This window comes from Balaenoptera borealis, assembly GCF_965194805.1.
Source record: "Balaenoptera borealis genome assembly, chromosome: 9".
NCBI classification, from domain to species: domain Eukaryota; kingdom Metazoa; phylum Chordata; class Mammalia; order Artiodactyla; family Balaenopteridae; genus Balaenoptera; species Balaenoptera borealis.
In genome coordinates, this window is record NC_138873.1 from 49,510,180 (window position 1) to 49,536,533 (window position 26,354).

The 26,354-nt window shown below is 37.8% G+C and overlaps 1 protein-coding gene across 9 annotated transcripts in view; it reads left to right on the plus strand.

The window, feature by feature from the left end:
• CDK19 (cyclin dependent kinase 19) overlaps positions 1-22,630 on the plus strand; it is a 180,058-nt gene extending 157,428 nt beyond the window's left edge. For 4 of the 9 annotated variants that reach the window (XM_082404788.1, XM_082404792.1, XM_082404793.1 and 1 more), the window contains 8 exons: positions 4,319-4,450; positions 8,393-8,536; positions 8,701-8,770; positions 12,780-12,852; positions 13,252-13,349; positions 14,130-14,208; positions 14,823-15,089; positions 22,347-22,630. In XM_082404788.1, coding sequence (XP_082260914.1) covers positions 4,319-4,450; positions 8,393-8,536; positions 8,701-8,770; positions 12,780-12,852; positions 13,252-13,349; positions 14,130-14,208; positions 14,823-15,089; positions 22,347-22,613 — 1,130 coding nt within the window. In that variant the 3' untranslated portion in view covers positions 22,614-22,630. Of the gene's footprint in view, positions 1-4,318; positions 4,451-8,392; positions 8,537-8,700; positions 8,771-12,779; positions 12,853-13,251; positions 13,350-14,129; positions 14,209-14,822; positions 15,090-18,297; positions 19,626-22,346 lie in introns of those variants that run through there. The other 5 variants (XR_014248201.1, XR_014248202.1, XM_082404791.1 and 2 more) reach the window with 5 other exon arrangements.
• The last annotated feature ends 3,724 nt before the right edge of the window (positions 22,631-26,354 follow it).

The following is a 26,354-nucleotide window of genomic DNA, read 5'->3' on the forward strand; positions in this document are numbered from 1 at the left end:
TACACAACCACCCTCTATGGTAGATACTGCAGATAAGGAAAGCTGGATTTAGAGAGACTGTAGCTTACTCAGCCTTTCAAAGGAAGAACTTGAATTCCAAGTCTGGGGTCTCTTTCCCTTCAAACACTGCTACCTAGTGATATCGGAGTTATCTGGTATGACCTCACTGACCACTTTTTGTCAGCACAGCTCTGCCTTTCAAACAGTCTCAGAGAGAGAGTGACTCTTTCTCCTAAGTCCTATCTGATGTCCTTCCTAGCTTCTAAGTATCTCCTGCTGTACTTGAGCCCTTCCTATTACAGTATCTCCATTCTCCCCTACTCAAGTTTCTCCTCTTCACCTTTAAACATTCATAATCCTCACCCCAATTTTTTTTTTAACATCTTTATTGGAGTATAATTGCTTTACATTGTTGTGTTAGTTTCTGCTGTATAACACAGTGAATCAGCTATATGTATACATATATCCCCATATCCCCTCCCTCTTGCATCTCCCTCCCACCCTCCCTATCCCACCCCTCTAGGTGGTCACAAAGCACCGAGCTGATCTCCCTGTGCTATGCAGCTGCTTCCCACTAGCTACCTATTTTATATTTGGTAGTGTGTGTGTGTCAGTGCTACTCTCTCACTTCGTCCCAGCTTACCCTTCCCCCTCCCCGTGTCCTCAAGTCCATTCTCTACGTCTGTGTCTTTATTCCTGTCCTGCCCCTAGGTTCTTCAGAACCTTTTTTTTTTTTTTTTAGATTCTATATATATATGTTAGCATACAGTATTTGTTTTTCTCTTTCTGACTTACTTCACTCTGTATGACGGTCTCTAGGTCCATCCACTTCACTACAAATAACTCAATCTCGTTTCTTTTTATGGCTGAGTGATATTCCATCGTATATATGTGCCATATCTTCTTTATCCATTCATCTGTCGATGTACACTTAGGTTGCTTCCATGTCCTGGCTATTGTAAATAGAGCTGCAGTGAACATTGTGGTACATGACTCTTTGTATTATGGTTTTCTCAGGGTATATGCCCAGTAGTGGGATTGCTGGGTCGTATGGTAGTTCTATTTTTAGTTTTTTAAGGAACCTCCATACTGTTCTCCGTAGTCCTCACCCCAGTTTAACATAAATTTTCTCATATCCATTTTGTTTTCTTTACCATTTGTTCAGTTTTTCCCCTTGTTCCTCCACTTCTAAAATACATGATGTTTACGCATTGGTTTCAGTTACCCTAATTTGTTATTATCTGACGTCTTAATTCCGCCCCTCTATTGAAACTGCTCTCTAAAAGGCCATCTATGATCTCTGTCTTACCAAATCTAGTGGCCTGTGTTTAGTTGTTGTTTTCCTTTATTGTCTTGTTATTTGTTCTTCTGGCTAGTCTGGCCTTGTGACCGTCTTTTCCTTTGGTCTATATGACATCATGTAATTCTATCTACTACTTTTGCTGTTACTTCTGTATTTTATTCATTTTTGCCTCTTATTCCTATTATCCTTTTGTTTCAAGACAGCCTAGGCACTGGCTTGGGACATGGCCTCCCTCTACAATTACTTTTTTAGGGAATTGATAAGTTGTGGCCTCAAAAGCTTGGGTTCTATGAAAATGATTCTAAGATCTGGATCTCAAATCCTATTCTCTCACCCTAGATGAAATGTTTATCTCTATTTGGATGTTCTGCTGGCAACCTATATTGTATTAATTCCAAACCAAATTCATCATCATCATCTTATACTCTCCCATGCTGTACCAGTCATCACATTTATCCCAGTCACCAAACTTAATGTCTTCTTACTCTCCCAAATAGTCCTACTACTCCTCAACATAAACTCTGTATTCTAGCCAGGCCAGTTAATTGCCTTATTGTTAAGAGTTTTAGGATTATAATTCTATCCAAGATTAGAGATAAAATCAGGGTTAAAAGTAAGCAATAATTGGTATTAAAGGTCTAGTGAACAATTAATCTAGTTGATTAAATTGTTTTTAAATTTTGTTTTAATAGCACATTATTTTTTTAAAAAATCAGTAATGCTCTGATGTCTATGCTTCACACTTTATAACAGTTCTTTTTTGACTGAAAGGGAAAGTATAGTCAAGTGGAAAACATACTGTACCCTTCCCTGTATCTGAGGCTTCCCCTCCCCAGCAACCTGAAGACTTTCAGGCCTTACCTAAAATGCTCATCGCCGCCTTTACTGTTCACAATGATCCATCCTTCAGAATCCAGCTCAAGTTCCACTTGCGATTTAGTCCACTCCTACAAATGTTTATCACACATTGTTCCAGGTAAAACTGTGAAGGAGACATAACCTCTTCCCTCAAGGGACTTCAAGTCTAGTAGAAACCAGCAGCAACTCTCCTTTAGTCTTACAGTACTTATCCTTTTTATTTTTATCTACTCCATGTATTTTGTCATCTCACCTTCATGTAAGCTCCTTGGCAGTAGACATTGCCTTCTGCTGCTTTTCTATCATTTGATACTGTCTAATTAGCACCCACATCAGAATTTTACTACCCCTGTCTGTTGAATTGAACAATTTCACTCATATCTAACTGTAGGAAAATAGGTGTTAGGAATGTTTAGGCTAATTACCTTTTGTCTAAATTAGTAATTATTTGAAAAATGGTTTGAAACTCCTTTAAAGTTCATACAATAGATGGGAATTGTTTTTAAGAATATCTATTGTTTCGTTTGGCCTTGATTTCATTTTTCAGTGAATAGATGTGGCTTATATAAAACTAAGAAGGTGGAGAATAAGGGGAGAAATACTGGCTTTAGCCTTTACTTAAAAATAGCATGCTTTTCAATGTATGAAAGAGTATTCCATCATATTACTTTGCCATCAGCAACAATCAGCATCTACTAAATATATAGAGCAGTGCTTTGAGGTAGGTGTAATATTGGTAGAATGGTTTCGAATATTTGCATTTGCTATAGGGAAATTTGCTTAAGAAAGTGTAGGTATCAGCATAGGCATCCTTGAGTAGCTTTATTTTTTAAGATCTGGGTCCTCCAAAGCATTCTCAGAAAGTCTTGTAAATTATTCAAACTCTAAAGAAACAAAATCACTGTAAATTAAAAATTTAATGTATATCATAGCATATTGGTTTTAGATTAAATGATACTTTGTAGTTGAAACTTTAGTGTACTATTTGTGCATTGTATAGTATACTAGCGACCCTTAACAATCAAAATATACTGTGTATATTATATATTTCATATTGTAGAGGTTTATCATTTTTGTGATTTTTGCCTTTGTGACATGCAGTTATCATAGGTATAATCTATTGGATATCAGTTCCATGGTTAAGAATGTAGCTGCTAAATTGTAACATGCTTTTTGTTTGTACTGGCATTTTCATTTCCTATCCCTGTGACTCTGGGCAAGTCATTGAACTGCTTTGGGCCTTAGATTCTTCATCACAGAAGTGTGGCAGGGGCAGTACTTATTAAACCAGCATTCTTATGAGGATTAGACGAAGTGATTTATGATGTATGTGAAAATCATTTGTAAACTCCGAAGTGCTTTATAGGTATAAGGTATTTATTCTTTAGGAAATCTTAAGAAAATTAGTCACCAACACCTTATTATAGTAATAGTCTTTTTACTACTTTTGTGTACCTCTAATATTTTAGTTAGCTTTGGTACAGACCTTTGTTAAATGCTGAATTATAACATTCTCTCTTATGTGTTCTATATATGTTCTTGGAAACATGTATGTGATGTGCTGGTAACTATACAACAACTGGCTCTCTGGGGGAATAACCCCCAATTTGTAGCATTTGCTGTTTTCCATGATGTAAATACTCCCACCATAGCCAATTTCAAGCCACAAACATGACGTTACTGAACACTGAGTTCAAAAGATGTGTATAAATCGGCTCTGCTGGGTCCATAAGAGCCAACCAACTCTAGCACACACTGAACTAAGATATAGTCAGGTTTTTTTCGATATATAGGCATACAGAAGTCATAATGAATCATGGAAACTTTTAGACTATTTTCTATTTTAAAAATATTTAAGAATATTATTCTGTCTCTGAAAGCCAGGAATCTGAAGTAGGACCTGGATTTTAATTCTGACTCTGTAGTTACTAGTTCTATGACCTTGGACAAGTCAGAATATCTCTAAGCCTCAGTTTCTTCATCAGTAAAATAGGCACAATAATAGTATCTACCTCAGAAGGGGAGATCTGGTGCCTGATACAGACCACTGGTTGAAAAGAGAGGAAAAAGGATTGCTTTATAAGGTTAGTGGCTATTGTCATCAACCTTGCATGGTTATAATAGCTTGCCAACCTGATTTCTTATTTTATTTTTTAGCTGACATGGGTTTTGCCAGATTATTCAATTCTCCTCTAAAGCCACTAGCAGATTTGGATCCAGTAGTTGTGACTTTTTGGTATCGGGCTCCAGAACTTTTGCTTGGTGCAAGGCATTATACAAAGGCCATTGGTAAGTTAGTCTAAAATGATTTACTTATAATTGGTAAGTATTGCATTATCATATCATTATCATATGATATTGCATTATCATAAATACTAAATGGTATAATAATAAAGCTGCTTTGTTAAAACCACTTTAAATTTCTTTGTAAAAGTCCTGTTGTTGTTTATATTCCCAGATTTTATATTCTGGTAGATTTGGATTTTTAACTATATAGAATATGATTCCTTTAAAAAAAGAAATCATTTTCTTTCAGAGGATAGAAGTATCTGATCTTGTTGAGTTGCTATAGAAACGATAACATGCAAATGTTATTTTTTACTTACTATCGATCAGAAGAACTGGAGAGAGGTTTAGACTTGTTTCCTTCACAAAAAGAAAAACAGAAAAACGGGAGTAGTGTAGTTATTGGAGAGAGCCCCTTCTATTTGGGGAAAAGTTAGTCAGTCAGTCCTTTCCTAAGCAAGAAACAATATGACTAATCTTTCTCTCTTGCCATTACAGTTTTCAGAATGGCAGTTTCTCCATTAAGGTAGGAAATAGAGCCTGGGTAGATTAGCTGTGCTCAGCATCTTGCCATCTCACCAAGTGAAAGAACTGAGTAAGAAAACCTGTTACAAACATACTCCGTAAAATTTTAAGTCTCCTTCAGAACAGAGGCATCAGAGATTTTGCTACCTGTCATTACAGTGTCCTCAGAGGTCCCAGCTGCTAATTGAGGGAGTCAGGAAGAGAGAGCTGTCCTCAGACCTAGATATTGCTTTAAAGGAGGTAAAAAGAGAGGGTAGGGAGGGAGTAAATAGTACCGTTAATGTGAAGGGCTAGTTCTGTAAGGTACTTAAATTTGCTAAGTGTGTTTCTTTAAATTTTCCTTTTCTTGAATTTTCTGTTTACTTGTATTAGACTAATATCTGTTTTGACTACATTTAGGTGCTTTTGTTGAGTTCTATTTGATAAAGGCACTTAAGCTATAAAATTATTAAAAATAGACAAGTAAGCTCAATCCTTTTTCTGTTAAGCTTATGAAAAACCTCCTGGCAGCCAAAGAACTATAAATGAAGTTCTCACGTTTGAAAAGATTAGACTCATAATTAACCTATTATTCATGGGTAAAAAGGGAAACAAAAATTAAAATATAGTAATGTCCTCATTCGTCAGGAGGTCTGATTTCTGCAAAACTCAGATACCCAGAACACATTTATACTTTCTTTGTCTAGGGATTGAGACACTAGCTCAGTGTGGAATATTATAATTCTTCATAAATACTGCTAAAGGATTTTGTTAAATTAGTGAAAAAGGCTATGAGTAGCCACAGCACTGTGAGGAAAACCAGTTTGTGTTTGATAGTAGAGGAGTGTGAGACTGAACTTAGACCTGTCCCCTGGCAGTTGAGCTTACAGTAATAAGGCCCCTTACCAGAGGCTGCCACTCTGTCTGCCAAGGACAGTGGCAGCTGTCTTTGAATGAAGGAGAACTACAAAAAGCAAATGGAAGAGATGGAGCGGTCCTTAGAATGAGGAGTGAAAATCAGACCCTGACTCTATTTACATTCCAGTGAATGACTTTTACTGAGGGGCTATATTTTTGAGACATTTAGAATTATGTTTGCTTTTTCTGTTATTAGGTCTCTCTATTGAGAACAGTAAAATCTAGACAATCTCAGAAGGCACCAGAGGATAGGAAGAAACCAAATGTAAGCCAGAGAGAAGGGGAGTGTCAGTTGGAAGCAACAGGTGGTGCCTTAGAACAGGACTGATGGTGAGATAACCCAGGGCATAGGGTGGGAGTACAGGGTGTGATAACAGCAGACACCCATGTGCATTGGGCTCTTACCAAGCACTATGCAGTCTATGTCTAGAAGGGAGAGTTCCAGTAAGAAAAGGCAGGTTCAGCCAAAAACCTTGTTAAACTAAATAATGCCCCACCAAAATCTGTCTCACTCTCAGAGATTCTTAGCAAACCCATGGTAGTGAGGCCTGTGTTTAACATGTGCCACTGGTGATTCTGTTGTATGTGGTCCCCACACTTTGAGAAGCATAGTTTTATGAATATTTTCTGATTAACTGTTCTACTGTTGGAATAAAAAATAGATGTGTTTTTTTGGAAATAAAGGTAATTGGGTATGAATTGGAAACCAACTATATTTCTTATTTCCTCAGGGTAAAGAGAACTGAAATTGAATTTTAACCAGCTTGCGACTTACTTACTCAGTAAAAATAAGATTTACGAATTAAAGATAAAAACATAATTGCTAATTTCTAATTTTAGTCAAGTCCCAATTACTTATTCTGGATAGAAGTTAAGAAAAAACCTAAGACATAGAAAAAGAGTAATCCCTACATTAGTTATCTTTAGGCTTGAAATGTATTCATAGCAGACGTATTAAATACACACATTCACTCATTCTTCTTTTTTATAAATAAGTTTATTTATTTATTTATTTATTTTTGGCTGTGTTGGGTCTTTGTTGTTGCGCGCGGGCTTTCTCTAGTTGTGGCGAGGGGGGGGCTACTCTTCGTTGCGGTGCGCGGGCTTCTGATTGCGGTGGCTTGTTGTGGAGCACGGGCTCTAGGTGCATGAGCTTCAGTATTTATGGCACGTGGGCTCCGTAGTTGTGGCTCACGGGCTCCAGAGCGCAGGCTCAGTAGTTGTGGTGCAGGGGCTTAGTTGCTCTGCGGCATGTGGGATCTTCCTGGACCAGGGATCGAACCCGTGTCCCCTGCAGTGGCAGGTGGATTCTTAACCACCGTGCCACCAGGGAAGTCCTGTGTGTTCTTTTTAAAAAAAATACTTATTAAACAGCATTTATTTAAGTGGGCGAGTATGAACATACATCTCACAAAAATTAATTCACATGTACATTTGGCAAAACATTGTGAATATAACATTATACTCAGAATCTAAATTAAAACTATATTATAGTCTTTCAATGTATAAAATCCAAATAGAATAATCCATAACTGGTTATTTGAAATAGTTAATAAAACTTTGAAAGATGCCTAATTTTATCTTGGCACGTTGGAGAGTTGGGGCACCATCTAAGTGAATATGTTCGGATCACATCTTTCTCTACTGGTGTCGTGCAATGTCTATATATACTTGTATTTATCAGCTTCTAGAGCTTACTGTTTGTTGACAAAACTGAATTTGGTGTATTTCAGACAAAAGTTGAGTTTTTCCAGATCATCTTGTGTGATCTGTACTGTCTGTCTAGACTGACAACTCAGAAATTCTGCTCTGTCATTATGCATCTGATTGCTTTAAAGAAATGTATCACCATACCTGACGATGATATTATTTCAGTCTATCAGATCTTGAGTATTATGCCTTGTAGTAGGTTATCAGTTGACTCCTTTGGCAATTGAATTATTAATAGTGGTTTGAAAGGCTTTTGCCTAAATGTAAAGTAAATTCATTGCTTGCTAAATTGAGTTTCCCAAGCTTATCTTGATCAGGAAATTTACAAGAAAATGTATTTTATTTGGCTTTCAATATGCTATGTGATGATACAGCTATTTCATGTGATATAGATGTTTTCTTAATATACTTATTGTATTTTGTGTATTGCTTCACTGAAAAGTTTTTAAAAATTTTTTTATTTTGGGGATTCTTTATAAAAGTTATACTTGATATACGATGTTATATTAGTTTAAGATGTACAACATAGTGATTTGATATTTTTATACATTATAAAATAATCACAATAAGTCCAGTTACCATCTGTCACCATACAAACTTGTTACAGTATATTGACTGTATTCCCTATGTGTACATTACATCCCTCTGACTTTTTTATAGCTGGAAGTTTGTACCTCTTAATCCCTTTTACCTATTTCGTCCATACCCCTACCCCAAAAAGTATTTTTATATGTAGGCTGTGATTATACCCAGAAATTATAACCAAAGAAATATAATAAATGTGTGCAAAAACTTGTTTTTCTTCCTTTATAGACATATGGGCAATAGGTTGCATATTTGCTGAATTGTTGACTTCAGAACCTATTTTTCACTGTCGTCAGGAAGATATAAAAACAAGCAATCCCTTTCATCATGATCAACTAGATCGGATATTTAGTGTCATGGGGTTTCCTGCAGGTAATTTATTTATTTATTTCAAATTAATGAGTCATAGTTCAAAAACATTCTTTTTGAAAAGCATATTTTAAGTATTTTTAATGTATATTTTTAAGCTAAAATAACTAGATTTTTGATAAGTAACACATTATTTCCTATAACAACATTCAATATTTTTTTGTAAGATAAAGACTGGGAAGATATTAGAAAGATGCCAGAATACCCCACACTTCAAAAAGACTTTAGAAGAACAACGTAAGTAATTCCATATTACATATAAGTAATATTCAATGGGAATATTTAAATTAATCCTTTTCTAAAAAGATAGAGATTATTTAAACCAGAAACTTAGATTTTAGTGTATTAATTATGTTTATGATTTAAAGAAGATATTCCAGATGTTAACATATATTCCAGGCTTAGGCTGTAGTATTTAAAAACTTTTAAGAATTTAAGGGTCAGTGGATAGTTTAAATGTCTCTTCTGTTTTAGCTTTATAAAGGCTCAGTTCAAGGCCACAACTATGATTGTGTCTTTATCTAAGTAATGACTGGTGACTGAAACGCTGGGCTAGGCAACCAGGAAGGGTGGCAGGAGGAAGAACACATGGCCTGGGATTTGTGTAAAACAAACTGGTGGGGACATGTATGCTGAGTAGAAGTGAGAGGAGTTTGTTATAAATGTGCACACCTAGAGGAAAAGATGGAAGAGGTTCTCTCTTGGGCAACTTAACAGAAAAATTTCAGGACAGGATGGCTTGTAGGAACAAAAGCAGACATCATAAAGAGGAGCAGAGAATGGCACTAATCATTTTGGGCCTCTCTTTTACACAGTCCTTGGTAGGGTCCTTGCCTCTTTTCATCCCTTAAAGAGAGCACTGACATTGCTCAAGGGTCTGAATTGGGCTCTCTTCTCACTCTAGACATTTCCCCAGGCAGTCTCTGTGATTTTGATGGCCACAATGTACCATCAGTCATGCTGATAGCTCCCAATTTATACATCCTACTCAGATCTCTTTCCCAAGTTTCAGACCCATTTATCTAATTGCCTTATGGAATCCCAACTTGAATGTCCCATAAATACTTCAAAATACATGTCCAAAACTGAACTCATCATCTGTCCTCCTAAACCTCTCCTCCCACTATATTTCTTATCTTAGGAAATGGCTCCATGATTCATCTGATTGTTCAAGCCAAAGACCTGAGAGATATCCCTGATCCTTCTTCTATCTCACTGTCTTCCATTTTACCCCCCAGTGTCTAAACAATTAGCAAATCTAGTAAATGCTTTGTTCTAAATATCCTTTGGATCTTTGTATTTCTCTCCGTCTACCCTGCCACTGTTGTAGGCCAGACCACCACTGTCTCTCGCCTGGAATCCTGCAGCGGCCTCCTAAGTGATTTCTGCCTTCAGTCTTCATTCCACCTCACTGTGTGTACTGCAGTCATTGCCAGAAGCACATTTGAGCATGTCAGTCTTCAAGTTGCTCTTAATTCACCATTGCTCTCAATTTCTTAATATGGCTTACAGAGCCTTGGCTTCTACATCACCAAGTTCATCTCCTAAACCTCTGTCCACTTTGTACTCTATAGCCTAGACATCATGAATTTCTTTAAGAGCCTCAAAACCCCTAAGTTTTCTTTGACCTCTGGATTTTTACACATGCTGTTCCTTCAGTCTGGGATGTACCTTCCTCCCACCCATTTCATCAGATTAACTCCTTTATTTTTCCCTTCTGTCCTGACGAGATTTCCCCTTGACCTTCTAGTCTGAGTTAGGTGCTTCCCCTCTGTACTCCCATAGCATATCCCGTGCTGCTTCTCTTGGCACTGATCACTTTGCTCTGCAGTTGGCTTTTGAACAAGTTACCGTCTTTCCCTCTAGAATATGGATGGTGCCTGTTTTATACACCATTATAGGTATCCCCAGGGCCTGGTACATTAGTGCAGTCTCATTAGTTACTTGTCAAATGGGTATTAACTGAAAGTGGTTCAAGTAATTGACGATACACTAGTAATATAAAAGATAGAGAAAATTAATGAAGGCACTTAACATTTTATCTTAGTATTTAAAGGCGAGAGGAAGAATTTTACATAAAATCATAGTATTTACAATAACCAGAAATAAAAGGAGAGAAATTTAAAAAGATAAATGAAATTCAGTTAGAAAGGTAATAGGAAAAGTTCAGAGATAAGAGCCCATACTTCCTAAGCAGACAATTTTATCCACGTAAAATCAGGCTACTAATGCGTAAGACAAGAAGGAATTTATTAAAAATTAGCTAAATCTAATACAATACATACATGTCACTAAAGTATAATAAAGAAAAAAATTCCAGAAAATGTTATTTCAAATGACATAAAAAGTAAACGAATAATAACTTGTTTTCATTATATTAGATAAAAAGAACCAAAAAAATTACTCTTAAAGTGAACTGTGAAGGATAACAACAGAAGATGCTGTAATCTTTCCAATGTGTCAGCTCTTATTAGCTCATTAGAAGGCAAGGTGAAAATAGAATTAAAAGGAAATAAGTAAGTTGACTTTAAAAATTGAATGTTCGAATAAACATGGTCTGATAAAATGCTTTATAATGTATATAAAAAGTTTGAATTACTTTGAAAACTGTTCAGCTCTTAAACTGTAGCAAATCTGGAAGAAGATAATTCAGAAAATGACAAAGAATTTATCTTAGCTTTAATACTAGGAAAAATAAGAAACCAAAATGGGAATTGAGCAATATCAATTGCTCAATTGAGCAATCTCAACTTCAAGACCTTTATATTATGATAGAAACAAATAACCTAGAATCTGGAGTTAACCCAAGAAATCAGTTGATTCAACATAAAGACTAAAGCCATGTTGACAGACTCCATTTCTACATAAACTTTCAAGTTTCTTTCCATTACCAAACTTAATGGCTACCTTGCCAATAAAAATGTTCCTGGTATTGGAGGAAAATAATTGTTAAATTAATATACATGGCAAAGATTTTTTAAAATAAAAATACCTAGTGTTGGCAAGGGTATATAATAAAATGGGCACGCTTACTTATATGCTACTGGTGAGAATGAATGCTTCTCAAACTTTAATGTACCTACAAATCACATGGAGACCTTGTTAAAAATGCAGATTGTGATTCAGAATCTGGGATAGGGCCTGAGTATATGCATTCCTACTGCAGGCTCTCTGGTGCCCATGCTTCTGGTCTGAGGGCCAGGTTTGTGTAGCAAGAAGGCTTTGAACTGTACATACCCTTTGACCTAATAATTCTAAGAATTTATCCTGAGAAGGCAATCAAAGCAGCCACACATAGCTAAGATGAGGCACCTAAGGCTTTCCTACGGGTTAACTAACTGCCCAAGATCACACAATTGGTAAATGATTGTGCCAGGGTCTGGTAGGGGTCTCTGATTCTCACCTGCCATGCAGTATTGTCTCCCTACAATGTGTACTAGGATTGACCTTCAAGAACCTGCGTTTTACAACTGCTGTGAAACAAACATCATTAGTAACAGTAGAAAATATACATTCAGTACAAATAATAAGTTTAAAGAGCATTTGGCAAGGAAAAATGTTTATGAAACACAATATTAAGTGAAGAAAGTACAATTTATATAGTATGATTCTAATTTTATAAAAACAAAACAAAAATGCCTCTGTGTTTGTACCATATATATGCATGAAAAAATGCCAAAAGAAAATTATCAAAATCTTGATGACAGTGTTTTTTTATTGCTGCTAGGTTGATTATGAGTGTTTCAATTTTTTTCTTTATGCTTTTCTATAGTCTCTAAATTTTCTACCATGAACATATATTACCTATTTTTTGACCTTTTTAATTTGAAATATTTCATATATAGGAAAGAATATATGTGATGAAAATATGTAGTCTATTTAGAATAATAAAATGAATACCCATTTACTCACCCTTCAGCCTGAGGGGTTGATATTCCTGATATAGAGTATGTACCTAGGAAAGGAATTGCTGGGTCACCGGATACTCACATTTTCAACTCTTATAGTTCATGAGTCATTATCTTCCAAAGTAATTGTAACAATATAAACTCCTACATGCTGTGTGTAACAATTCTTATTTCTTCACACATTTACCAACATTTGGTTATGTGTTCCTTTTTAATCAGAAAAAACAATGGCTTAAGTTAACACATACCATGTAGGAAAACCAATCTTGGAACTTCCCATTAAAAATTGTAAATTGTGTGAGTGTTCTTAATAGCGTGTGATTCTCATGTCTTTGCAGGTACGCCAACAGTAGCCTCATAAAGTACATGGAGAAACACAAGGTCAAGCCTGACAGCAAAGTGTTCCTCTTGGTAGGTGCATCTCTCCCAGACTGGGAACTTGGATCCTTTAGCACAGCCCTCACCCGACCCTGCTTACCACGGAATTGTCCCAGCTCTTCCTCCTCTTTTAGAAAGAAAAGAAATTGGTGGATGCTGGGGCAAAATTAAATCTTTCTCTTTTGAGCTGTCACCCTTGACTTTTAGCCTTGTCCAGTGGTTTATCAGCAGAAAAAAATTTAAATTCTAAAAGGGCTTTAATGCTAATGATTTCTGCTAGTCTCACATAAATGTGTCTAGTGTATTAATATCGTGGTGAGCTATACAAAATGGCATTTGATATTAATTCTATTAGACATTAACACAAAAGTCAAAACATTGACTTGGAAACAAACTTTTCATGTGCTGTCAATTTCTTATGTGTTATTCTAGCTTCAGAAACTCCTTACTATGGATCCAACCAAGAGAATTACCTCAGAGCAGGCTCTGCAGGATCCCTATTTTCAGGAGGACCCCTTGCCGACATTAGAGTATGTATCCTTCCTTTTCTGTGTGCTTTGCTCCAGGCTGAGGATGTTGGATGGAGGCTGAAAGCAAGAGAAGCACTTGTTACTGAAGTATTTTACTTTCTTTGTTAATACCGCCTCCGAGAAAAACTAGTCAAGAGAGAGGTCCTGTATTTTGAAACAGGCAAAGCTGTAGAGAGATGTGAATGAAAACAAGAATTTTAGGAATGACCATTAATCCGTTTTACAGATAAAAACTAAAGCTGAGAACAGATGGGACTTTTATAGATTGGTCAGCCAGAACAGTTCACACCAAATCAGTAGGGAACTGAGATTTTAAAATTCTGTGTGTCTGCTGTACAACCAGACTCCTCCATTTCCCCATCCTTGTTACACCCACATATAAATTGTGCTTGGATTTATCAGAGGTGCAGCTTTTCTTGAGAAAATTATTTTCATTGTTGAAGCAAATACACATTCAGTTATTAGTGCTGATGAAGTTTGTGTGGAGAAATTTCTATGTCATATATGTCAACTAGCTAACCACAGTTAAGATTTGTTATGGAAAGTGGCAATTAGTGTAAAACTTAGATGACAAATTGTTCTTTTCTTATTGCTTAAATTGTGTTGAGAGGCACAACCAGCCACAGATGAAGAGTAGGGAAAAAAAAGTGGAATTTTAAGAAAAAAATTTTCTTAACTTTTTTAAAGAAAAAAAGTGGAATTTTAAATGAACAAGGTCAGTGATATTGTAGATTTTACGTCATGACATGAATTCTTTTTTTTTCTTTTAATGGTTTTTAGTGTGTTTGCTGGCTGCCAGATTCCATACCCCAAACGAGAATTCCTTAATGAAGATGAACCTGAAGAGAAAGGTGACAAGGTATATACTGCACTTAGGAATGGATAATTTAATAATTCCTATATATTTAACTGCCTTTTATTTAATTATGTATTTACTTTACTGTAGATGTACTTTGCGATTTGAAATATGCATTCACAGATAAATGAACTTCCTGATTTGTTTTATTGCCTGTCTTATTCCCTGATTCTTAATTCTTGCTTTTTGTTTGTTCAGTGTCATTGCCGTCACTTTATGCAGGCTGCTTTTAAAGCATCACTCTATTCTTTGATTGCAGTTGACTCCTCCCCACACAGCCCTACTTTTCCAAATTGATTGAAAAGACTATTATAGCTGTTTTAATGAGTTGCTATTTCCTGTGTGCCTGTGCTCTTCAGTGGGATGTCTGTGACTGATTTGGAGGGTTACTGTGCAATCTAAATGAACGTCAGAGAACGGGTCCTGTTCGGGGCTCAGGACTTTGACTTCTGGAGCTGCTGTATTCCCTGGCTGCTCCATTCTCCGGTCGTTCCAGTCACTTTGGTGTCCCACAGAGGCCCCTCCCCAGGTCGGTCAGCAGTCTCATGTGCATATCGTGTCATGGAAGATGTAATTTAGTTCCACAGCAAGCTTGCTTTTTTTTTCCTCTCTACAAGAATCAGCAACAGCAGCAGAACCAACATCCGCAGCCCGCAGCCCCGCCGCAGCAGGCAGCAGCCCCTCCACAGGCAGCCCCGCAGCAGCAGAACAGCACCCAGGCCAACGGGACTGCAGGAGGGGCCGGGGCGGGGCCCGGGGCCGCCGGAGCAGGGCTGCAGCACAGTCAGGACTCCGGCCTTAATCAGGTGCCTCCAAACAAGAAACCGCGGCTAGGGCCTTCAGGCACAAACTCAGGCGGGCCTGTAATGCCGTCAGATTATCAGGTACTCCCCTGAATTTTGTACTTCTTAATGTTCATATACTGTTAAAAAACTAAATGCAACTGAGTAAACTTTAAAGGTCTTATTGGCTATATTCAGTGATTCATGTGTCAGGTAGCATCTCCCCTAGCAAATACAAAGAAGCTCTGAAGGGCTGTACAACATGGAAGACGTTTATAGGCAGAAGGAGGTGGGACAAGGACACTGCTCTAACAGAGAGCTGATTGTTTCAGGCCCGGGCACCTTTCTTTGGGGACTACAGGAGTCTACCAAGTAGATTACTTCTCTACTGCTGACGAGATTCCAGACTGACTGGGGAGGAGTACATTCCTGGGAGGAGCTGAAACTGCAGTTAGGTTAGGCACTAAGTCTCAGTTTGGTGATGTGGGCTTAGCACAAGTGACTCCATTTTGAGCCTGTTGTCTCTTTTTTAACAATACATTTTATAAAATGGGAAGTAGACTTTTATAGTAGATCCTTTTAGAATTAAGTGGTACTTAACTCTAAAGTTTGACTATACAAACTGTACAATCCTGTTTCTAGGGCATTATATGAAAATGAAGATTGTTGTCATTTCATGTAATTGCAAGATATTTTGTTTCTTGACTTGATTATCCTAAAACCCTGAGGAGGGAAGGTGAGGCAGGCAGCTCCTCCTCAAAGAAAATGTCTCATTTTACCCTTACAGCTGCCTATCAGGTTTGGGTCAAAAAAAGATACCTAGATAGATAAGCCGCCATTCCTCTCCCTTTTCAATTGCTTATTTTGAAAAAAGTAAGCAGCATACTTCAGAAGGATCTGCCATCACTGGGAGGAAATAATCAGTAAGTAGCCACATAAACATAGAAGAGAAAGGGACTAAGATTGAGACTTCTCAGGAATAACTGTTAAATCTCACTAGAAATAATCTTGAGACTAGAAAATACATTTTGTTATTAAGATTTAAAAGAAAACTACAATTGTATTACCAATTCAGGAAATTAAAGGGAAAAAGTCTAAGGATTGGTATTTGGAGAGAGAGGTAAAAATACTGGTGAAAACTGTAGGGATTCTTGGGGGAAAAAATAGTTTTCAAGGTAGTAACAAGGTAAGAAAAGATCTAAGAAGGGAAAGACACTTAAAGGTTTAAAAAAAAAAAAGGTTTAGAACCACAGTCCCTCAGGGAACTGGTGGAGAAGGAGTACATAGGAGAGAGAGAACAGAAAACAAAACCACGGGCAAGGAAGATATAAACTCACTGATTAGGAACTGGAAACAAGAGAAACATTAACAAGAAAGACATAATAAATAGCTGTCTAACTGGCTTTACATTTTGAATATCTCAGCACAACTACTTTGAAAACTTATCTTGGAAGATTCCCTGCAAGCAAAGGAGTATATAATAGCACTTCCATTGGTTCCAATTAAAGTAATCAAGGCATCAGTTTGATCTGCTAAAAACAGCTTGCTATTTGGGTAGTAGTCATGAACATATTTGAATTTTACTATAAAGTCAGTTTTCCCCCTAACATTAGTTTATTCTTATTATATGAGCAACAAACCTCTACTATATACTGGCTCATCTTTGTGTCTCTGATTGTGTTATATTAACCTGATTATAGTCGATCATGGACAGATTACTTAGCTATTGTATTTATTCCTTTCAAATCCAGGAGTTCTTCAAATGCTTTTCTTTGTCCATACTGAGCTGTCTACTTAAAAATAAAATAGCATATCTGTGAAATGGGTGGCTTTCTCAGCTAGTTAGTCGGGAAGACTAGCATGAGGGGTGAGGGAGTCCCATTGCACCTGTCTGCAACTCTCATATTATCGACACATTTGTTCTTTATCCAGTACGGAGGAGCTATTATGCTGAGTCTAATCAGCTAAAGTAAAAGCAGTCGTAGCCAGCCCAGCAATTGTAGGCTTTGTGAATGGAAAGAACATTTTTTTTTCCATAATAAACTTACAATAAAACATAGTTAGAATCTGGAAAGGCTTCTTACAACAACACAACTGGTCAGAGTTGTGTAACACAGAAAGGAGTTAAGTGGGATTATTTTTAACCAAGGCTACCTTACTGCTCTGTTGTCTTGGACCCGATGCTGCAAGTCCAGCTTGGCTGCCTCTTGTGCGCTGAGTGGGGCACGCTTGCTGAGTTGTCCTTCCGTAAACCGCCAGTGCCACCTCAAGGTCATTTACATTTTTAACTCCAAGTAGTAGCTTTATTACATATGACCTTTCCCACTTTGCTCACAGGAAGAACCAGCCTTCTGGGCATAGCCAAGGACGCTGGTTCCAGCTATGCTTATATTTAACCAGGCACCATGTTCTTATTCTATAGGTGAATTTTTCTTTTACATATTTTTTTCATATTTGCCCTTGGTACTATGAAGATGAATGTTTCATTTAAGGTAGTAAAAGTACATTGAACTGAAATACATTTGTCTCAGCCTTCTCTTGAGAGAATTTTCACATACGAAATTTTTTAAAATTCTAAATGTTACCTGAAGGACTTCCCTGGTGGTCCAGTGGCTAAGACTCTGCGCTCCCAATGCAGGGGGCCTGGGTTCGATCCCTGGTCAGGGAACTAGATCCCACATGCCACAACTAAAGATCCCAGGTGCCGCAACTAAGATCCTGTGCAGCCAAATAAATAAATAAATAATTTTAAAAAATAAATAAATGTTACCTGAAGTTTATCAAAAGCACTTATTGCTGCCACCCCTACCCAACCTTGCCTGGCTCTGTCATGTAGGTGATGCTGCTGATGCCACTGTAGCCTCTCCCTCTGAAAACTCTTTTCTCTAAAAGATGATTTCTTAATCACAACAACTTTGTTATTTATAATGAGAAAACTAACAGCACGTCAGTGTACATTATGAACACCGCCGATTCAGTATGCCAAACTGATTATTCCTGTTTGCAAATCTCAGTCATGCAAAGAAAAACTAACCAGAATTAGCCTAAGTTTCCCCTCTACCTTTCGTTGCCAGTGTAGCTTATCTCCCAAAGAAATCCAGCCAACTTTCGTGCATGCCAGAACAGTGGTGGCAGGCTGTGATGTCAAGTCAGCAAAATGTATTAACAAACTAAATTAACTGTCGCTACGATGGGTCAGAACCCGGAGCCTCTGATGAGAATGGCTCATCTCTCCGTCCTGTTGTGATTAGCATCTTGAGCTGTTCCCTTCCTCCATCAGTCACTCCCTTTTCCTGTTTCCTTCTCCTAGCACTCCAGTTCGCGCCTGAATTACCAAAGCAGTGTTCAGGGATCCTCTCAGTCCCAGAGCTCACTAGGCTATTCCTCCTCATCTCAGCAGAGCGCACAGTACCACCCATCTCACCAGGCCCACCGCTACTGACCCGCTACAGCCAGAGCACAGACCCCAGCAATATGACGTCTGCATTGAAGAGAACCAAAATTGCAAACTCTGATGCTGTTTAAAACTCATCCACTTAGGAGGAAAACTATTTACTGAGCATTTTGCAGGACTGACTGATGTCTTTATTGACTTAAAGAAGATTTTTGTGAAGTTTCCCCAGCACCCTTTCCCTGCATGTGTTCCATTGTGACTTCTCTGATAAAGCGTCTGATCTAATCCCAGCACTTAACTTCTGTAACCTTCAGCATTTTGGGGAAGGATTTCCTGGTGCACCTTTCTCATGCTGTAGCAATCTCTATGATTTATCTTTTCAAAGCTCTTTTACTAGGATTTTAATGTTTTAGAAACAGGATTCCAGTGGTGTATAGTTTTGTACTTCATGAACTGATCTAGCAACACAGGTAAATATGCACCTTTTAAAGCACTATGTTGTTTTCACAGAATATAACTCTTTTGCTCATGGAAGTCTTAAATGGGAACTGTTACTGTCCCACAGTACTTTACTATTACGTTTTTATTTCTCTAGTTTCAGGGAAGGTCTAATAAAAAGACAAGTGGTGGTACAGAGGGAACCTGCAACCAAAAACAGCCTAGATCTTTGCAGCTACTATGCTTTATGCTATGAAGAACTAAAGTATGTGGTAATTTTTATATAACCATTCATATGGAACTTAGTTCCCAGAATCACCTTATTCTGAATAGTATCCAGTAATTAAGAATTATAATTTTAACCTTCATGTAGCTTACGTCTACTTTAAAAAGGGTTTCAAGAGCTTTGATGAAATACAGTCCTCTGGTGACCCACACCAGAAAACTGAAGAGAATATTAACTGCACTAGGATTTCTTTAAGGAGTAATGTTGATCAAAGGGAAGGAAAAGCTTTTAGTGTGTATTGTACATAAAGTGGGCTTCTCTAAAGAACTGTTGGTTTCTTCACATCTGGGTCAGTTTGAGTAACTTTCTTACATAATCAAGGGTACTCAAATAGAAGCCTGCAAATTAATCTGCTTTTAAAATAAACAGCAGTGTTCTCCATTCGTATTTGCATTAGACATAGAGTGACTATTTTTAAAGCATGTTAAAAATTTAGGTTTTGTTCATGTTTAAAGTATGTATTATGTATGCATAATTTTGCTGTTATTACTGAAACTTAATGCTATCAAGAATCTTTTCATTGCACTGAATGCTTTCTTTTGCCCCTAGGAGAAAACTTAATAATTGTGCCTAAACTATGGGCAGATAGTATACGACATATTAGATAAGTGCTATTTGCATTTCTATGATCTATGAATTAGAGGCTGAGTTCTTTCTTAGCCAGCGTAAGGAAGCTCCCCAGAGTCACAAGGAAATGTAAAGACTTAGAGCTCCCATTGTAATGTAAGGGGCAAGAAATTTGTGTTCTTCTAAATGCTACTAGCAGCACCAGCCTCGTTTTAATGTTTTCTTGAGCTAGAAGAAATAGCTGATTGTTGTATATGCAAGTTATATGCATTTTTTAACTCTTCTTTGTGAACTTATCTACCTGGTTATGATACTCTGGGTCCATATACAAGTACAATAAGTTTTAGACAGAAGCCAGTATATATTTTGCACTATTGATGTGATCCTGTAGCCAGCAAGGACCTTACTGATCTCAGCATTATAATGCTTATTATTAATAACAAAGACTATACAGTGACACTCATCAACACTGAAGATGAAACTGTTGACATGCTCCACTGGAAGGAATTTCTGATTGTCTCCATAGTAATTTACCCCTTCCATTTTTGCAAATGAGAAGTTAGTAGCCCTGTGCATAATGTAGCTACCGAAGTAAAGTTCTGTCCTGTGACCTGAAGCCTCACTGTCATCAGATGCTCACTGCACCCTCACCTCGTGCCCAGCATTATGCTGGGGGGTGAGACACAAAGGGCAAGACATACTTCCTGTCCTTGAAGAGCTTATGATTGATTCCATGACAGGAAGCTTTCCTGGGATGACAGGCTTATAAATGAAACCATCTTAGAACATGAAGGTCTATTCGTTTACTTCTAAACCCACTTGGAGAGAGTTAGTTATTATTCCAAATTTTGCTCTGTAATAAACAAGTGTCATGGAGAGGTTTCTATGTTTATCTACCTTCAAGAAAGCCAGCAATTAATATCACCACAGGCATTAATATATATTTGAAATGTTCACAGCAGCCTTTCAACAATTGGGTGGCCCTTGTAGGCAGAACACAACTAAGTGTTTGTAGGAAATTACGATGAAAATAGAAGCTCTGTTCCTGCCCTCAAGGAGAGCTTACATTTAGTAAAAGACGAACCCAAATATGTGCATGAACCAAAATATCATGCCCCTTAATACTTTATAAGCAACTTTGATATAAATCCTTGTGATATGCGCTTATATGATCATGGGACTACCCTGCTTTCCTTGTATGTAGTGAATTTTAGTGGCAGAACTGATATAGAAACTGTGAGGGGATTTTTTCAGTTGCTCCCAGTGTTCTCCACACAGGATCTAGCCAGATATGCCAATTACACATGTGACTGGGTTTCTGGTCACTGCACTGGTACTGGCCCTTTCCTCCTGTGCTCTTGCCTGAGAGTTGGTGATGCCCACTGGTGCTCATTACCCTTTGAAATAATTTTGGTTCATAATTTCCTTTTCCCTGTAAAGGGGAACAAAGCCTTTAACATACTTGTGGGCCCTAAAACTGTGGGACCTCGAAGGAGACCTGTGAAACTTTTTGAGGTTAAAATTTACCTTTTTGGTCCCCAAATGACCCCATTCCTCTTTAAAAATTTATTACCATCAATGTCCCCTGAGAATGCAGGGTGGACTTCCAAAGCAGGGGAGGTTATGGGAAGGAAGGAAGGAATCAGAGTGAAGGTCTTCTGCGCTCCATAGTACAAATCAGCTTTCGAGTCAGCTTTCTGGTAAGTTGTGTGTTTGGGAAAAGGGATTCTAGGGTTTCAAGACAGCCGAGTCAAGGGTAAAGTAGCCTGGTGGCAGGACTGATACCATGAGGCTGAAACAATCCTTATGATGAAGTAGATCATGCAGTAACACACAAAAACCAAGGACATGTATATTTTTATATCTGTGTGGTTTTAAAACTTTAGTACTTAGAACCTTGGCCTTCTGCACTACTCTTTTGCTCTTGTAAACGCAATTTACATTTAAGAATGGAAAGGGATGGCATTTGCTTACGTGTTCACTGCCTCATTCCTGGTGAAGCAACTGCTAGTTGTATGCCTCTAAAATGATGCCGTTTTCTCTGCTAAAGATAAAAGAAAAGAAAAAATAGTTGGACAATAAGACTTGCAGCTTAATCTGCTTTGAATAATTGTATGTAACAGAAACTATACAATGAAGGAATATTCTATGAAAATTATGAATCCTAACTTCTATGGTGTTATCTTTCTGGGGAATGGAGAAAGGCAGTGAAATGGCAGTTAGACTAAAGGAGGCTTGAAGGATTCAAGTATAAATAATATTTTATATAAAACATAGCTGTTTAGGTTTCCTTAATCTTCAAGAATAGTCACAAATATCATAAAGCAAAGTTCATTGTTTTAGGATTTTTTAAAAATGTGTTGTACCTAAGGCCATACTTACTCTTCTGTGCTATCACTGCAAAGGAGTGATACGTATGTATTATACGAAAAAAAAATCCTTAATGCACTGTTATCTCCTAAATATTTAGTAAATTAATACTATTTAATTTTTTTAAAGATTTGTCTGTGTAGACACTAAAAGTATTACACAAAATCTGGACTGAAGATGTCCTTTTTAACAATTTAAAGTACTTTTTATATATGTTATGTAGCATATCTTCTCTAAACTGCCTAGTTTGTATTTCCCATAATTCCTGTTTGTGAAGTGTACCTGTCGTTGTCTCTTTTTTCAGTCATTTTCTGCACGCGTCCCTCTTTATACGACTACAGACATGACTGTGTGTGCTTTCCACACACTGCTGCGAGGTGTGCACTCAGAGCCAGCCACCCCCCGCCCCCCACCCCCGCCTTCCAGCGAGGCTCGCTCCGCGGGCTGCAGGATGAGCTGCTGCTTTGGAGCCGAGTGTTTCCCGCTTTTGAGTTGTCCTGACATCCTTCCTGAAATGACTGTTAAGACAAAAATAAATTACATTGCATTTATTTTATATTCTTGGTTGTAATAAAATTTAATTGACTTCGTTTCAGTGTGGATTTTTTAAATATAGGAAAAACTCCTGTTACAACAACTTTTAATGTTAAAATTTTATGTGTGTGCCTCGAAGCTTTTCAGATTACACTTGTCCTGCAGAGATGCAGAGTCTCCCTGTGAGCTGCAGTATGTTATTTTATTCAGGATGCTTATGACGTCAAAAAACCAAAGAGGCAAGGCTTGCAAATACCTCAGAAGCAAAAGTAGTTTTTTAAACATCTCTAGGGGAGATATCCTTTTTAAAAAAAAAAAAAATGGGGCTTCCCTGGTGGCGCAGTGGTTAAGAATCCGCCTGCCAATGCAGGGGACACGGGTTCGAGCCCTGGTCCGGAAAGATCCCACGTGCCGTGGAGCAACTAAGCCCGTGCGCTTAGAGCCCGTGCTCCGCGACAAGAGACGCCACCGCAACGAGAAGCCCACACACCGCAATGAAGAGTAGCCCCTGTTCGCCGCAACTAGAGAAAGCCCACGTGCAGCAATGAAGACCCAACACAGCCAAAAATAAATAATTAATTAAAAAAAAAAAAAGAAAATTAGAATGTTTTAGAAAAAACAAATAGGCAGCATTTTGTGGGTAGAGTGGCATTCGGAGTTTCTCCTTTTATAAGGACATTCTGTTGTACCTGGCTGCCCCTTCTTACAACTTACTTGATGAATCTTCTATGGTTATTCCAATGGTTAAAGGCATCATGGAGTGAACTGAAGAATGTTTAAGTGACATACACACAAAACTTCATTTCTATTTAAAATAGATATTGCACATGTCCAAATGCTTCACTGCTTGACACAGAGTGTATATTTAATACTGTGATACTTATAGGATAGAGCTTCTCTTGGAAAACTTCTTTGACCACACAGCTGCCTTTCTAAGCAGCCACCTGGGTAAGAGAAAGCAGACGACTGCACAAACCCCTTACCACTCCTGGGAAAATAGCTTGAAAGTATGGGTCTATCTCCCTAGCCAACTGTAAGTTCTTTGTGAAGGGTCTGGGTTTTATTCCTCCTGCACTCCTAGCACCTGGCATGGTGCCCAACACAGAGCAGACAATTAATATGGCGAGTCATTAGCATCAGTTTTGTACACTGGCACAGAATTCCTTGATATGCTGTATTTGTATATGGACAGGGATGAACCAATATATTTTTGTTCCATGAATAATGAAAATGCTAGAAATAGGCATTACTTTATTTTTTTTCTTTTTAAAAATTTATTTATTGTTGAGGTATAGTTGATGTATAATATTATATAAGTTTCAGGTGTACCACATAGTGATTCATAATTTTTAAAGGTTATACTCTATTTATAGTTATTATAAAATATTGGCTATATTCCCTGTGTTGTACAATATATCCTTGTAGCTTATTTTATACAGAGTAGTTTGTACCTCTTAATCTCCTACCTCTATCTTGCCCCTCCCTACTCCCCTCTCCTCTCCCCATTGGTAACCACTAGTTCTCTATATCTGTGAGTCAGTTTCTTCCTTTTTTGTTATATTCACTAGTTTGTTGTATTTTTTTGAGTCCACATATAAGTGATAACATACAGTATTTGTCTTTCTCTGTCTGACTCATATCACTAAGCATAATACCCTCCAAGTCTATCCATGTTGCTGCAAATGGCAAAATTGCATTTTTTTCTATGGCTGAGTAGTATCCCATTATATATATATATAATGGGATATATACGTGTGTGTATATATATCACATCTTCTTTATCCATTCATCTGTTGATGGACACTTAGGTTCCATATCTTGACTATTGTAAATAATGCTGCTATGAACATTGGGGTGCATGTACCTTTTGGAATTAGCATTTTCATTTTCTTTGGATATATACACAGGAGAGGGATTGCTGGATCATAAGGTAGTTCTATTTTTTAGCTTTTTGAGGAACCTCCATACTGTTTTCCACAGTGGCTGCACCAATTTACAGTGTACAGGGTTCCCTTGGGGCATTACTTTCTTAAAATAGGTTCATTTCTTATATTTTTTGGCTGCAAAGTCATAATAAAATAGCACCCCAGAGGAACAAACAATTCAAACTGCATTTGAATAAAAGATTAAACCAAGTTAGTCATACTTGCCATCTTCTTTAGATGCCATCTTTCCTTTGGTCCTCCTAGAGGAGGGCATCTTAAAGCCTCACATAGCATTTATCTAGCAGGCAGTAGAAAGCGAGCTTGGACAAGCAACACACAAACATAACAGGAAAATTTGTTCATTTGATCTAAATGAGAGAATATAATATAGGGGAAAGAAATGAAAATACTGACTTAAAACATTAATATATATTTAGCACATTCCTCCTGATTTTTCACACTTTCTGCTCTTCAGACTTGTGGAAAGTACTGCTGAATTTTTTTCACACAAAGATGCTATTAAGGACTGGATGTTTGTGTCCTCCCCCCAGTTCTTATGTTGAAGCCCTTATCCCCAGTGTGGCTATTTTGGAGATGGGATGTTTATGGACATAAAATTAAGGTTAAATGAGGTCACAAGGGTAGGGCCCTGATCCAATAACATTAGTGTCCCAGTAAGAGGAGACACAAGAGAACGCGCTCATGCTCTCCGTTCGTTCTCCCCACTCCCTTCTCCCTACTCTTTCTCTCTCCCCCCGACCCCCCCTCCCCCCGCCCCACCATGTCAGGACACAGCAAGAAGGTGGCATCTGCAAGCCAGGAAGACAGTCTTCACCAGAAACTGAACCCTGCCAGACTGATCTTGGACTTCACAGCCTCCAGAACTGTGAGAAAACAAATTTCTGTTATTTAAGCCACCCAGTCTATGGTATTTTGTTATAGGAACCTGAGCAGACTAATACATATTTTGGACCAAGAAGTAGGGTGCTGCAGTAACAAACACCTAAAAATGTAGAAGGGGCCTTGGAACTGGGTAGTGGGTAGAAGCTGGAAGGTGTGCATGCTAGAAATATAAAAGCGTTAAAGGCAATTCTGGTGAGGGCTCAGAAAGAAAAGAGAGCTGGAGAGAAAGCTTCCATCTTCTTAGGATAAAGAACATAAATAATCATGAACAGAATGTTGGTAGAAATATGGACATTAAATGACATTCTGGTGAGCTCTCAGATGAAAATAAGAAACAGGTCATTGGAAACTGGAGAAGAGGCAATCCTTGTTACAAAGTGGCAAAGAACTTAGCTGAACTGTGCTCTAGTGTTTTGTAGAAGGTAGAATTTTTGAGCAACAAAATTGCTCTTAAAAGATCTCTCTTGCGGTGGTGGGGAAGATGGATTGGGTAGGTCCAACACACAGAAAGCATGTTGGAAGGCATACTGAGGAGGAAGAAGACGCACCTTAAACATTTCAGGGACTACCCTGGTGGTCCAGTGGTTAAGAATCTGCCTTCCAATGCAGGGGACACAGGTTCAATCCCTGGTTGGGGAACTAAGATCCCACATGCTGCAGGGCAACTGAGCCCGTGTGCCGCAACTACACAGCCCATGCACTTTGGAGCCCGCGTGCTGCCATGAAAGATCCCGTGTGCCACAAGACCCAATGCAACCAACAATATAAATAAATATAGAGAAGGGCACGTAACTCAGATCAAGGAGGTAGAGAATACTCTCTGAAAGTCATGCTTGTTTCAGAACCAATTTATGCCTGTGTACTTGTTACTGTATTTCTATAACTTAATTACATATTATAAATTAAAATCTGAGTAAGATAAATAAATATTTTTTTAAAAAAAACCATTT